At 40.0% G+C, this 14,540-nt stretch overlaps 1 protein-coding gene across 1 annotated transcript; it reads right to left on the reverse strand.

Moving 5' to 3' along the window:
• Positions 1–3,426: 3,426 nt before the first annotated feature.
• On the reverse strand, positions 3,427–6,945 carry fam110c (family with sequence similarity 110 member C). The gene has a single exon (XM_053445820.1). The coding sequence runs from the start codon at positions 6,662–6,664 to the stop codon at positions 5,681–5,683; it is 984 nt and encodes a 327-aa protein (XP_053301795.1). The 5' UTR covers positions 6,665–6,945; the 3' UTR covers positions 3,427–5,680.
• Positions 6,946–14,540: the final 7,595 nt, after the last annotated feature.

Raw genomic sequence — 14,540 nt, forward strand, 5'->3', positions numbered from 1 at the left:
TTTAATACTTGGGCTGTTCGCACCGGCAGCGTACTGCCGGGAAGAACCGGGGAGCGCCGCAGCCACACACACAAGCAGGTTTGGGGTATGTCTCTACCAGCTTTGCACATCTAGAGATGGAAAGGTTTGTCCATTCTTCTTGGCAAAAAAGATGAAGCTCAGTCAGATTGGATGGAGACCGTCTGTGAACCGCAATCTTCAAGTCTTGCCATAGATTCTCTATTGGATTGAGGTCTGGGCTTTGACTGGGCCATTTTAAGACATTAACATTCTTTAATCCAAACCATTCCTTTGTAGCTCTGGCTGTATGTTTAGGGTCATTGTCCTGCTGGAAGATGAACCTCCGCCCCAGTCTCAAGTCTTTTGCAGACTGCATCAGATTTTCTTCAAGGATTTCCCTGTATTTGGCACCATCCATCTTTCCCTCTATTCTGACCAGTTTCCCTGTACCTGCTGAAGAGAAGCATCCCCACAGCATGATGCTACCACCACCATGTTTCACTGTTGGGATGGTGTGCTCAGGGTGATGGGCAGTGTTGGGTTTTCGCCACACATAGCGTTTTGCATTGAGGCCAAAAAGTTCAATTTTGGTCTCATCTGACCAGAGCACCTTCTTCCACATGTTTGCTGTGTCTCCCACATGGCTTCTGGCAAACTCCAAACGGGATTTTTTATGGATCCCTTTCAACAATGGCTTTCTTCTTGCCACTCTTCCATAAAGGCCAGATTTGTGGAGTAGACGACTAATAGTTGTCCTGTGGACAGATTCTCCCACCTCAGCTGTGGATCTCTGCAACTCCTCCAGAGTAACCATGGGCCTCCTGGTTGCTTCTCTGATTAATTTTCTCCTTGTCCGACTCTTCAGTTTGGGTGGACGGCCTCCTCTTGGTAGGTTTGCGGTTGTGCCATATTCTTTCCATTTTCTTATGATGGATTTTATGGTGCTCAGAGAGATGTTCAAAGCTCTGGATATTTTTTTATAACCTAACCCTGCTTCATATTTCTCCACAACTTTATCCCTGACCTGTTTGGTGAGCTCCTTGGTCTTCATGATGCTGTTTGTTCAGTAATGATCTCCAACAAACTCTGAGTCCGTCACAGAACAGGTGTATTTATACTGAGATTAAATTGCAGACAGGTGGACCCTATTTACTAATTATGTGACTTGCAAATGTGACTTGTGAATGCAATTGGTCGCACCAGATCTTTGTTAGGGGTTTCACAGTAAAGGGGGTGAATACATATGCACTCAACACTTTTCAGATTTTTATTTGTAAATAATTGTGAAATCCATGTAATATTTCCCCACACTTCCAAATGATGCACTATTTTGTGTTGGTCCATTACATAAACTCACGATGAAATACATTTTAATCTGTGGTTATACCATGACAAAATGTAGAAAAGTCCAAAGGGGGTGAATACTTATTCAAGGCACTGTATATACAAGTATATATATACAAAGTGTTGAAAATGTATTTATTCTGGAGGAATAAATAAACCCCTTGAACACTTCTACATTGACCTATCTTCACCAAAATCGAAACACAGGTGTATCATTACCAGACAAACAAAAAACTTTGTTGGCAGGACTTCAACCACCTATTCATTGCACAATAAAAAAAAATATATATTAAAAAAATGTATATAAATAAAAACAAATAAAATATAAATTTTAATTTTTTGCAATTTGATGTACAACCAGCAACCAGTGCACGACAAAAATAAACCAATATATACAATGTAAATAAAACACAATATAAAAACCCTATAGACTAAGTAGCAGGGGAAAATGAGCTTTTAATAAATGAATTGATAAGTCGACCAACAGAAAACTACCCGTCAACTATTTAGATATTCTAGAAAGATTTCATTCTACTCTTAATTTCCTGTTGTGTTTCTAATTATTATGAATGTTGGTGACATTTCCTTAATAAATGTGTGGAGGTTTTATTACCTCTGTTAAGGAGGTTATGTTTTTATTTCTGATTTGTCAGTCAACAGGTCTATGTAATAAACTACTGGACCAATAACCACAAAACTTGGTAGAAGGAAGCTGCATGGATCAGAGATGAACCTATACAGCTCTGTTGAGCTCTACTGAGTGCCAGTCTAGTGAATGAATCTGGAATCTTCTCTCAAAAAACATTTCCCCCCCGCAGGACTTGTAGTGTGACGCTAATGAGGTGTTTTATAAAGACGTCAGACAAGTGAATCCACTTTATTTCAGTATGAAAAGAAAAAAAAGTAGGGAGTTTCATTTCACCGTTAGCAGCACAACATAATACTGTATTTTCCCTCTCATACAATGAAGGTTACTCTATCTCTCCAGTTACTAATAAAGGTCTATTCAGTTAGACACACAAAGTGGTATAAGAACTGGGGTTAATGAAAATGCAAGAGTTTAATTTTTAATTTAATTTGATGTAATTATAGAAATTATGTGTATGTGTATATCTATATATCAATCTATCAATCTATCTATCTATCTATCTATCTATCTATCTATATATATATATATATATAATTGTCATTATTACTATTGTAAGTAGAGGCTTTTACAATCTCTCGTTGGTGTGCTAAACATCACCATGAGATTTTTTGAGATGTTTTAGGTAGATAATAATAATAATAATAATAATACAAATTTCCGATAAGCTTACCCTAACCCTAAACCAGTTTTGGTATGACTGGCCATGACAAAATAGTTTCCTGGATTTTGACACACACAATTAAAATTAGAATGGCGCTGAGTAAAGTGCAGTCACAGTGTTAAATTATATGGGTTCTGCCTCCATTCCTGCTGTTCCCTGGTAAATGTTTGTTTGGTTCAGGAATAGACTTGTGCTACAGCCAAAGAAGAACAGAGAAGAAGCACAACTCAGGTGTTGCCTTGTCTTTGAGTGACATTGAATGTTGTTGAATTTTGCATTAACAGTAAACCTGGTTTCAATCAGAACACTTAACGATTTTATAATGTAAGTTGCTAAGGAAAAAAACTAAATGTAACTGTCAAATATTGATAAACCCATTGCATTATGATTGTGAAGTATCAACAGCTAATGACTGGCAACTCCAGTTACCAGGTAACAAAATCATCTTGTATCAAGATCAACCTAAGCTCTTCTCTGAACTACACCGCCAACGCCTGAGTGCAAACGTTGCAAACTTGGGTTCAATCTTGTTGTCAAATACTGCCCCCTTTAGGAAATGTACCGGAAATTCAAAAGCTTTCACGTCTGCTGTGGGACATTCAAATATTTTAGACAAATTTCCTTTCAATTGATAAAAAAATTATTGGAAACACAGATAACTATTTAAAAGGTAACATTTAAAGCCTATTAGAACTCCATCACGTAAATTGGAGACGGACAATATGAGCACAAACTATCCAACATTGTAACCTTAAATAAACTTATGCAATGATTCACTTTTACAAACTTTATAGAACTTCAATATAAAACAAGTTCACACAAATTTGCTGTTATCTTGCTTAGGGTAAAGGACATTTCAGTTAATGTTGTTATTTCAGTCAATGATAAATTTGTCTGAGAGCAGAGTAACATTTTAACATCAAAATCCCAATGAAAGAAGATATAAGCAATGCAAGCAGAATATATATTTTCAGTCACTTATCACATTGAGATACAAATGAGACGTAACATTTTTGTAACTGCATCATAAAACTGAATAATAAGCCACTTTGAGTTCTGGAAAAGAGGAGCGGAGAAGACAAGACACGGCTTGTCTTTGAGTGACGTATGTCTTTCAGCAATATGGGGAAGTGAAAGGTGTGTCAACAACACTAGCCCAGCTGATTGCTGTTTGTTTTCTCCATGTGCGAGAGAGAAACAGTGTCAGTGATAATTCTTTTAAAACAAGAAATCCTCATGAGTCTGGCCTTTGCTTTTTCTCTCTCCCCTCTCGTACACCCTGTGAGCTTTGATCGGTAAAAGGAAGTTGGCCAAAAGGCCGAAACAGACAGACTGTGGTGAGGAGATGAAACCAGGCAGAGATCTGGTGTGAAGTGGAGATAGAATTAAACGGGTCAGTGGACATAAACCCCTCAGATTATAGGGGACATTCCTCTCCTCCCACACAGGACCCACAAAACAACGGATTCAGGGGCTGGAAAATAACAATATCTTACAAATCCTTCTGGTCTGAATGTAACTAAATGTAATGATTGATCAGAAACACTTGGCCTCTACATCAGCTGCCTTATTGACATTTTTAATAGGAAGCTGTGTGTGTGTGTGTGCATGCATATGTTAAGTTTTGATATAAGGCTACTTTCAGGCCCTGCTGAGTAATATAACTAATGAACATCAGTATTAGACATCATGGAATGTTCTGGTTCAATGCCACAACATGAACTCTAAGTCATTATATTTTGGGATAACTGAAATCGCCCTGTATAGGCCCTTTAAATTGGATTTATAGAGGGTTTAAATTGGATTTATAGAGGGTTTATAAATTGGAACAAATAACAAATGTTTGTGTGTGTCCTAATGTGGGCACATATGCACAAATGGGGCTGGGCGATAAAGACTTGTGCTACAGCCAAAGAAGAACAGAGAAGAAGCACAACTCAGGTGTTGCCTTGTCTTTGAGTGACATTGAATGTTGTTGAATTTTGCATTAACAGTAAACCTGGTTTCAATCAGAACACTTAACGATTTTATAATGTAAGTTGCTAAGGAAAAAAACTAAATGTAACTGTCAAATATTGATACACCCATTGCATTATGATTGTGAAGTATCAACAGCTAATGACTGGCAACTCCAGTTACCAGGTAACAAAATCATCTTGTATCAAGATCAACCTAAGCTCTTCTCTGAACTACACCGCCAACGCCTGAGTGCAAACGTACTTAGTTTCAAAATACTTAGTTTCGAAAGTAATTCTTTACAGATCAGGTATAAGGCATTGCAATAATGTTTTTGGATTGCCATATTGTGACAAATCCCATTGTGAGAGCACGATTAGTTTACCGATTTTGATGTTGGTATCAAAGAAATTGTTAAACTAATCTGAATTTGAATTCCATGGTGTGTGTGTGTGTGTGTGTGTGTGTGTGTGTGTGTGTGTGTGTGTGTGTGTGTGTGTGTGTGTGTGTGTGTGTGTGTGTGTTTGTGTGTGTCCTAATGTGGGCACATATGCACAAATGGGGCTGGGCGATAAAGTCCAATAAATATTAATATAATGCCTATGCATTGTGCAAACACAGTGATGAGGCATAATAACACATAATTGATCTACCTCAGATGTGTATAATGTTTATCATGTTGGTTATCCTCCGCTCAAAAAGAAGAGTTTAAATCCACCCACGCCTCTCATGTACTTCTGATAAATACCTGTTAATTATCGTGATAAAATCAACATTTTGATCTTAGTATCATTTTTGACCATATCGCTCAACTCCAGTACAAAGTCTTGACCTTCGACACAGAACGGCCCTCTGACTGAGAAAAATGCACCTGGTTTACAATCTAAATGACAAGAAAACAAACACTTTCAAGATATAGAATGTTAGTTAGTTGTCACACACACACACACACACACACACACACACACACACACACACACACACACACACACACACACACACACACACATGTAAAGGTTTTATATGCACAGGTAGACATGCTTATGCCACTGCAGGAAGACAACAACATCTCAGTTAAGGTCTCGTAACTTCTTCCCAGTGTCTTTGGCGTTTTTGCAGCTGTACAGCCACTTGATAATCCGTGCGTTGCGCTCGATCACCGACGTCCCCTGGCGTATGTTGTCGTGCAGCTCCACCTGCAGCAGCCCGTCGCTGTCCCCGCTGTTCTTGGAGAAGCCCCCCTCCGTCGTGGACACGCTCACGCTGCGGAATTTGGTCGCGATCTCCTCCGAGCGCGCCGAGAAGTTCTCCCGCCCCAGGGACTCGATGATCTCGCCGTCCAGCCCGCAGTACATGAAGAAAGCGTCGAAGTCCGCGAAGTTCTTGGAGTACCTGGAGCTGATGTCCGAGTGGGAGCGACCCACGCCCCTGCTGGACCTCCTCTCGCCCTCGGGGACAGTGAGGAGAGCCGCTGTCACCTTTGTCCCAGACTCGACCCCCCTCCTCCTCCATGGCTGCGCTCCCTGCGCGCCGCGCTCCTCAGGTGTGGCGGCGCCCGATTGCTTATCTCCCTCAGACTCACACTCCTTAAGTAACGGGGCATTTTTGTTCACAGTGTTGTTCGCCAGCAGCTTACGTGTTATATGGTGTTTCCTGTCTTTTGCTGCACCCCCCAGGAGCTCACATTTCTGCCGGTAGAGCAGAAGAGAGTCCGGGCGCTTTTTGGAGCTGGTGCGCCTTACCTGCCCCGGTGAGCAGCTTTTCCCAACACCACCCGCTGCGAGAACATTCCTTCCCCGGTTCGAGCTCCGGGTGGACGACCCCGTGCTGCTCACCGAAGCTGACCCCAGACTGATCGCCGGCTCCTGGATAGAGTTGACCACCTGCTGGCTCTTCACATACTTGGGTTTGCTCGCAGCCAACCTCTCCACTGCGCTCATGTGTCCTCTGGTCTCCCCCTCCAGCTCCATTTGCTTTCGAAGGTACTCGGGACCCTTCTCCAGGATTTTTGTGGGGGCACTGGTCGCCTCCATCGTGACATTTAACTCAGACATTTCCAAAGAATCCCCCGGTGTGCAGCCTCTCAAGTGTTGGCGGTAGGGGAAAAAAAAATAGATTCCATTCGAGCCCGGTCCTTGCCCGAGCACGTATCACAACAGATTCCACCTTGTCTGTGCAAACACACACCACGCCACCCCACCCATCCTGTGCAAGGCCGATTTCAACCAAACACAAGTCTGCTCAAAGTACACCTGATACCAGCAAGTGAGAGTAATGCAAGCTGACACTGCTGCCTTGTGTTCCCCTCTCCTGTCCTGGAGGAAATGTGGACTTAATATCCTTGTTGCTCAATACAGGATTAAATTCAGTTTTATCTAATAAATCAATATCTCCTTTGGCAAATGATTTACTATAGAAAACTGTCACGCTTGTTCCAATAATGTTGCACAATAAATGTTTCTCCCAGCCTATTCATCCTCAAAGCATCCACAGTGTGTGATGTGTCACATGGTGACTGTCAAGGCAGGAACAGTTAACGACAGTTATTTTTAGTCAAAGTATTTAAAGCAGTGTTGTGAAAGAGGAAAAACCTTTGATAGGATTTTACAATGCTGCATAAGCCCATATTCAAGAAATCCATGGTTGACCAATAATATTTCCATCGGTGGTAAAAGGTTTATAATATATTTTCTCTGTACCTTTATTAGAATAAAATTCTGTTTTATTGCCTATTTTATTCTATCATATATTTTCACATGTTCTTTTGTCTTCCTCATTTTCAATATCTGTTGCTGGAATGAGTGAATTTCCCTATATAGCTTATCCTATCTTATAGGTCCTTAAAGGTGAAACTTGAATGAATATTCACTGCCTTTATTATGAGGTTTAATCAGATCCTAAAATGTATAACCTTAAATCAGTCATAAAACCCTGCACTTACGTTTTCAGGTCATGAACTAATATCATTATTAATACGTCATAGATTCCAACACATCCCACATGCTTGTTAAAATAGCGAACAACAAAGTAAAAAAAAAAAGGAATAGTTTTGTATTGTGTAATGTGTTGTTGGGCTCTTCAGGTAAAGTGCACAAAACACATTTATGAGCATCTGCACAGAAAAATCTCTGTGCGTCAATTGAGTCAATTTCTGGATGTGCGTCAGTCAGCTGAAACCATTAAACACTGAATTATATCCTAAAAAAGTGGGTCTGCTTTCACTAAATATCCTGTTTTTAGTATCTGATGCCTATTCACCTTTTTTCATCTGTGCATAATAATACTAAAGAACAATTCAGATATCGGCCCGTTTGGTTTGGAAGTGTGCAAAGACGGAAAGGCTTTCGAGAGAAGTGAAAGACGTTGCCTTGTTTATACACTAAAAGGACAGAATGGGCCTTTAGGCCTCAACAGGAAAAGGAGGGGCAAGGAAGATAATAAAGGTGACACGCCTGTGAGGAAAAAGAGAGGGAAACTCAAACAAAGGAGTATGGAGTGTAAACAGGTGAAGGAGCGTGACTGTAGGAAGGAGGAAAAAAAACAGCTAAACAAGTTAAAGAAAGTTGACCAAGAACTGGATGGAGTGATGGCGCCAATGTCCTGGACGCTGAGGAACGGAAGCTAATCCCTGGAGCCGGAAGTGGATTTTAAACCCATCTAACCTGCTCGGATCAGAACGTGATTGCCCCCATCCTGGCTGGAACCAACCAGATAAGTCCACTCTTGACACTCTCCTGGCTTCACCGAGCTCTCTTGGCTCTGGAAAATTCCCCCCTCATCTTCCCTCTACCTGGAGATAAAGGCCCTCCAAAACAAAGAACAAACATTTCCCTTACTGCACCTTTTCATTGGACCCTTACTCCCCTCTCCAACAGAACCCCCCACACACACACCAACTAACACTTGAACTTGAACTCTTAATGAAAGTTTCTTCCACATGTTTACTGAAGGGACGATTAATTGTTCTTATTTTGAAAAGAATTTGATTTCATGGAGTACTGAATATTTTGGTTGAAAAGAGGTATTTTTCTGTTTATCTATCTATCGTACGTATTTGATTTGATGTTAACCTGAGTAAACAATATAATTGAAGATATACTGATTAACCTAATTTATGGATGCGATTTATTTTCCTTGGATGTTTTGTGTAGCTAGGTAAATGAGCTATCCGGGTTACCTCTCCTACCGGGATATATTATAAATGTTGACAGGTGAAGAATCCCTGTCTGGAGCCCAACTCTTATATTTCTTCAATTTAGAAAACCTACGCTACACACTATATGACTTGCAGCTATCATGTCTTCAGTCTATTTTGACCATTATAGTGGACAGTGAAAGGAAATGAACATGCTATTATGAATGGAAAACTCTAATATAACAAATATGGAAATCCCTGCACTAAATGATGGGTATAAGGTGTTCTCCCTCTGGAACAGCACCTCCTATGTCAATGGATTTATTTCAATGACCGCCCCCTCTGGACGGGACTTTACTTCACCCAATTAACAACATTGGAAGTGACTGCAGCATTACCTAGTCATTTGGATGGCATTATGCCAGTTGGGTTGTGTGTGTATGTGTGTTTTCAAAGAGAGAAGGCAGCAACAGTGTTAATCAATGCAAGCCTGCACATGTTTCCATAATACTCATTTCACACTGCATAAGTCTCATGCATTGACAGAGTATTCAGAAAGTATGTCCAAACCCCTCTTGGCTCGCCAGGGCTGCAAGATCAAGGTTTGAACGCGATAGATCGAAGTTGAAGAAGAAAATTGCAAATCCCACCATAAAAAATTTAAGAGTAACAACGGAATCCCTGTTCTTTGCTTCCTCGTGTAATTGCAAACATTCACCGAACTGGAATCCAAAACATCTGTTGACAAACTGAACACTTAAGTCACCAGTCGCCAGGTTCACTCACTCAAAAGGCAGAGGGCAGCACCAGAATACACCCGGTGAGAGTCGTTAGGCTGAAGTATTGCGTGCCTTTGGCTTAATTGCCTTCCGAGACTGAGTCGGATTCAAATCCTCACTTACTCTCTTTTAAGAGCAAACCCCACATACTGAGTGTGTTACCGCACCAGAAAACGAGCCGTCTTTGTTATCTTTCTGCTTGTGAGTTTAACGGAGGACTGACAGAGAATGACCTGAAGACCTTTTCATTGATTCCTCTCAAATCATTTAAGTGGACTCATATTTTTTCGCTCGTGCATAATCATCGCACCACATCTGGGTTTCGTGTTGATTGCTCTTATTCAGCCATGTGATTTCTTTGACCGGCTTCCCTAAAATCAGGCCGAACAGCTCGTAAGGGGATTCAGCAGTGTTTACTTGTACTTTATCCTTCCTTGATCTCCGCTTCAATTAAATCATGATGTCCTCAAAATGAATTCTCAGATTTCGAGGTCCAATGCAGTTGAAGTCTGGCGCAGGCAGGCGATGTCACTATGATTAATGATCCTTCACAGCCATGACAAGGTTAAGAGGATGTAAAAGGATTAGGAACATGAGTTTGATGTGGAGGTTGTCGTGTGAATAATTGTATAAATAATTGGCCAATACAAATATTACATTTTTAAGAAGTAACAATGAATTAAATGCCTCATTTTACATGATTAACCCACAGAGAATTATGCAACTCTCTTTATGGACTTCATAGCCTCTTTCAGCTCATTGTTTTTCTTTTACAACTTAAATGCCTCCGCTCTCACAAGTTTCATTTTCAGCCACAGCAGCTAAATGGCCATTAAAATCCACTCTTCGCCACCTGCCGAGCACCACACAGCAGGCAAACAAAGTTAACAACTGGCTGGTAAACATCTTAGAGCGTTTAAAAGGTTCAGGATCAGATATTTATCTCGTTGGGTGGAGACCAAAAATGGAGATAAAGGTTGAGTGATTATTGGATTTACTTTCCTCAAAAAAGACTCCAAACATATAATAATGTTCATTTGATCAACCCGTAAAAAGATGACTGCTTGTCTTTTTTATAAGATGTTTTTGGGGCATTTAAATCGTTATTAACAGTCTAAGGGTGAAATGGGAGGAGAGTATGAGGAATACATTCACCATTAACCCTGTAACAGCACTGGTGGCCCCAAAAGCCAGTGGACATTTGATGCGTTTGATTATTTGTGTCTTTCTTCTGTAATTTCTTGTTATCTAGTCTCTAACTTTCTCAGTAAAAAAGTTAAAGTACATTAGTAAATACACACACACACACACACACACACACACAAACGCACACACATACACACACACACACACACACACACACACACACACACACACACACACACACAGAGAAACAGAGCAGAGACGGAGCAGAGCAAGCAACACTGACACCATTAGTCCCTTTATCCCATGAGCCTTCTCGCCATTCCAGTATTTAATTCTTGACTTATGCCGCTGAGACTCAGAGAGACACATTCTCCACTTTAATGCAGGACTGCCTCGTCTGCTAATTGTGTTTTTACTGATTCATTCACAATAATTACCGACCATCCTCGATACGTGAATGAAACTGGCTGACTCGAATAAAACATGGATTGCACATTATTAGGTATAATTGCTGTAGACATCTTTTACTTGCGGCTATTGTTTGAGTGTTATGTAAAGTAGGTCATAATTTGTATTTATGCATTCTGCGCTAATTTCCAGGAATATAAGGTCACTATCACCTCCCACTTAGTAAGTCGGGGGCTATTTATCAGAGGCTCATCTGACTGTATTAATTTCATTAAACATCAAATATTTGAATTCACTTTTCTTTTCACTTTATTTCGCTGTTGTTTTTGTCTCAGGACAGAAAACAACATGAAGAGAATATGTTGTATTGATTGAGCAATAGACATAACACGGTGCAGACATTCAAATGTACTTGGATCAACATTTTCATTCTCGCAACGGATCAAGTAATAATGTTGAGCCAAATGTGAAGACGTCTTCCATGGTGATAAACATACTGAGAATTATCACCTGATTCTGCAGAGTTCTTGAGCTCCACTAAGCTTTGTCTCGCAGCTCATTTTTCCGTTATTACACACCTTAGCTTAACTGTCTTGTTTTCCTCTCCCTGCTATCATCATCGTTTGTTTTCAACCACAGCAGGCAGCTGGTTTTGGTTTAGAAGCTCTTATGAACCCACTGTGCGCTACCAGGCCAGCACCAAACAGCAGACAATGTAAGTGACGACGTGGTAAAGAGACAGATCTTTGACTCATGAGTTCAAGGTAATTTAAAACAGAGCGACGATGGAGAACTATAGACTGTGTATAAAGATCTGCAACTTGTCTCCACTTGTTCCCACAATCCAGAAATCAAGCCAAAATATACTTGACACCAACGACGCTACCTTGCACATCTGGAGATTGTGAAGTGGCGATTTGGGGAAAACCAGCAATTCCAAGGTCCTGTCAAAACATGTGCTCGACCAATCACAGCTGTCAATCATATCGCTTGACCACGTTTTATGGCATCAAATAACTATTTACAACCAATTTTACTGGAGAATTAGATGGAAGATACACCAGTGTGATAAGATTATCTCTGTTCAATAAAACATTATTTTTCCCCACAACTACCAAGCCCTAGATCTAATGTTACAAATGTTTTTCGATATTTTGTAAATTATCACATATTTCACACCAGAGAATGTGTTTATATGCACTCTGCTTATTGTGAATCTGTATTAATGCTTTGGTTGTAACTTCACTAAACAGTGAGACCATAGTGCAATGACAAACTTGTGCATCCCTGCTGCATAAAACTAACTTTTATGGCAGTTTAATTGAATGTTAAATCTCGCTAATGAAGCACAACACAAGCTGACATTTGTTTGAATGTCGTCGGATAGTCTCGTGTAAACAATAGTTAAACTAATTAATACAGGCCCATTATTTACTTTTCAGTTTATTCTGTATATAAAACAACAATCCCAATTTAATAGATGGATAAATTCTGCAGCTTAATGAGCATAAACACAAGTGCAGTGTCTTTGAAAATACAGCTGCTCTGCTTATTTTTCCCAAATCATATTGAAGTGATTAAAATCTCTCACTGTGCTGAGGAACTGCAGCACACCACAATCAGTTACATTACTTTAGCAGAAATTAACTTTGAAAGTAATTAGAGCCATACTTGAGGGAACAAAGACATATCTGAAGTCTTGAGTTATTATACACCCTAATGAAATCCTACTTGTTAAACCATAGTAGGCCTGGATTTCATAACAGTTAGTGCTACATTTGTACTTGTCTAAGCTAATATATATCTATGTCCTGGACAAATCTCTTGTTGCTTGTTGCTAACAACGTCCTCTATTCAAATCTGTAACTATGAGCACACTCAAAACATCCTATCTTTTCTTCGCATCTATGAACTAATATTGCCCAGATTATAGTAACGTTTACGTTTAAAACAAATCCGTCCATGAATAAAAGGCTAAAAGGGAATACAAAATGTAATTAAATGGAAGCATACCCTGTAGTCAATTGGATTTTCTGTAGAAGAACAGCTGTAACATCCATCGCTCAAATGCCCTTATAATGTGGGGAAGATGAAAGCAAACTGTGGGATGTCAGAAAAGCGGAATGGTTGTAATTGACTAAATATCAAAGCAGCAAACAAAGGGCCAAAAGACATGAGCTGATGTGGTTTTCACTAATCAAGACAAGTAAAGATGTTTTGCAAACTCTTAATGCTTGATTTAAAAGGATCTCCATCCATTAAGGGTCACGACGGGGGGCAGTTCAGCTAAGTTTTGGTTGCCAGTTCAGCACATGTGTCCACTGTATTGCAAGAGTCCCCAACCGTTGGTCCTCCCCATTTTATTAAAGCAGTGATGTAAACATAACACCTGAGAAGGTGTCTTTTGCCCCCAGACACAACAGCTACACCTATGGGCTACCCACAAAGCTATGCTAACGAGGGTTGGCAGCTAGTCGCCAGCCGTCATGCAGGCCCGCTGAGAGTGTGCTGTGCTCGCAGCAGCAACAGAATTCCTACAATAGGGTTAAAAAAACAACACATTTAGTGAGTAAAGCTCAGACACCGACAAGAGCAGCCGCCAAATGAAATGTGACAGATCCATTTTCCAGTCTGCGCGGCAGCTTGCTGAACAGCTATTTGTTGAATCTCGAATACACTCAAATTTTATTCATTCGTTGGACTTCCGACTGTGTCTTTAGGGGGCATTGGTCTTTTCAACACCTGTGGACTGTACACTGTAAACTTTGGTTATTGTATAATTCTTTATCAAATCTATTAATCTTACTTTTTATCTGTGCCAAGTTGTTCCAACTTCAAATATTAGGAGCAGGTGCAAGTGAGTGATCTGGTGGCAATGAATATAGTACATATCATCTTTAAGTTACATATGGGAGGTTTTCAACCATACAGAGTTTTTTCAGTGTGTTAAGATGGAGTACGAAAACACATTATTGATGTCTCTGAGGGTTGGATTCACTTATTCCATGTAGTTTTATTTTAAAGGAAATATGTTCATAGTTTGGCCCAGATGATGGTGCTGAGCTCAGTACGTAAAAAAGCTTAGAGAACATAAACTTAGTAATGCCTGTAGGTTATGACGGGGATGAAAACTCTCTCATTTACTGGCTGTCTCACTTGATTTGTAAGATTTTTCCAAGATTAAGTAAATGCCCTTTGAACAGCTAAGACAGCCATTAAAAACATGGAACCATTCCTCCCAAAGCAGCCCAGCTTCCTTTATTTTAATGAAACTAAAATTGATTCATAAGTTCCTAGAAAACCAAAGACAGGTTTTTAAAGTTTTGACGTGCAAACAATAACTTTTAGTATGATGCAACATGCAGGAGGATTGGTTAATACAATACCGCATATATCCTCAATACTGTCTGGCCCATTTGGGACAAGTGAAGCTCCCTCGTATGGATTACAAATCCATCTGTT

Source organism: Pleuronectes platessa, chromosome 17, assembly GCF_947347685.1.
Source record: "Pleuronectes platessa chromosome 17, fPlePla1.1, whole genome shotgun sequence".
Taxonomy (NCBI): domain Eukaryota; kingdom Metazoa; phylum Chordata; class Actinopteri; order Pleuronectiformes; family Pleuronectidae; genus Pleuronectes; species Pleuronectes platessa.

What these genes read in the sequence shown, in the direction of transcription:
- fam110c (XM_053445820.1), bottom strand. Translation starts at nt 6,664, where the DNA reads ATGTCTGAGTTAAATGTCACGATGGAGGCGACCAGTGCCCCCACAAAA.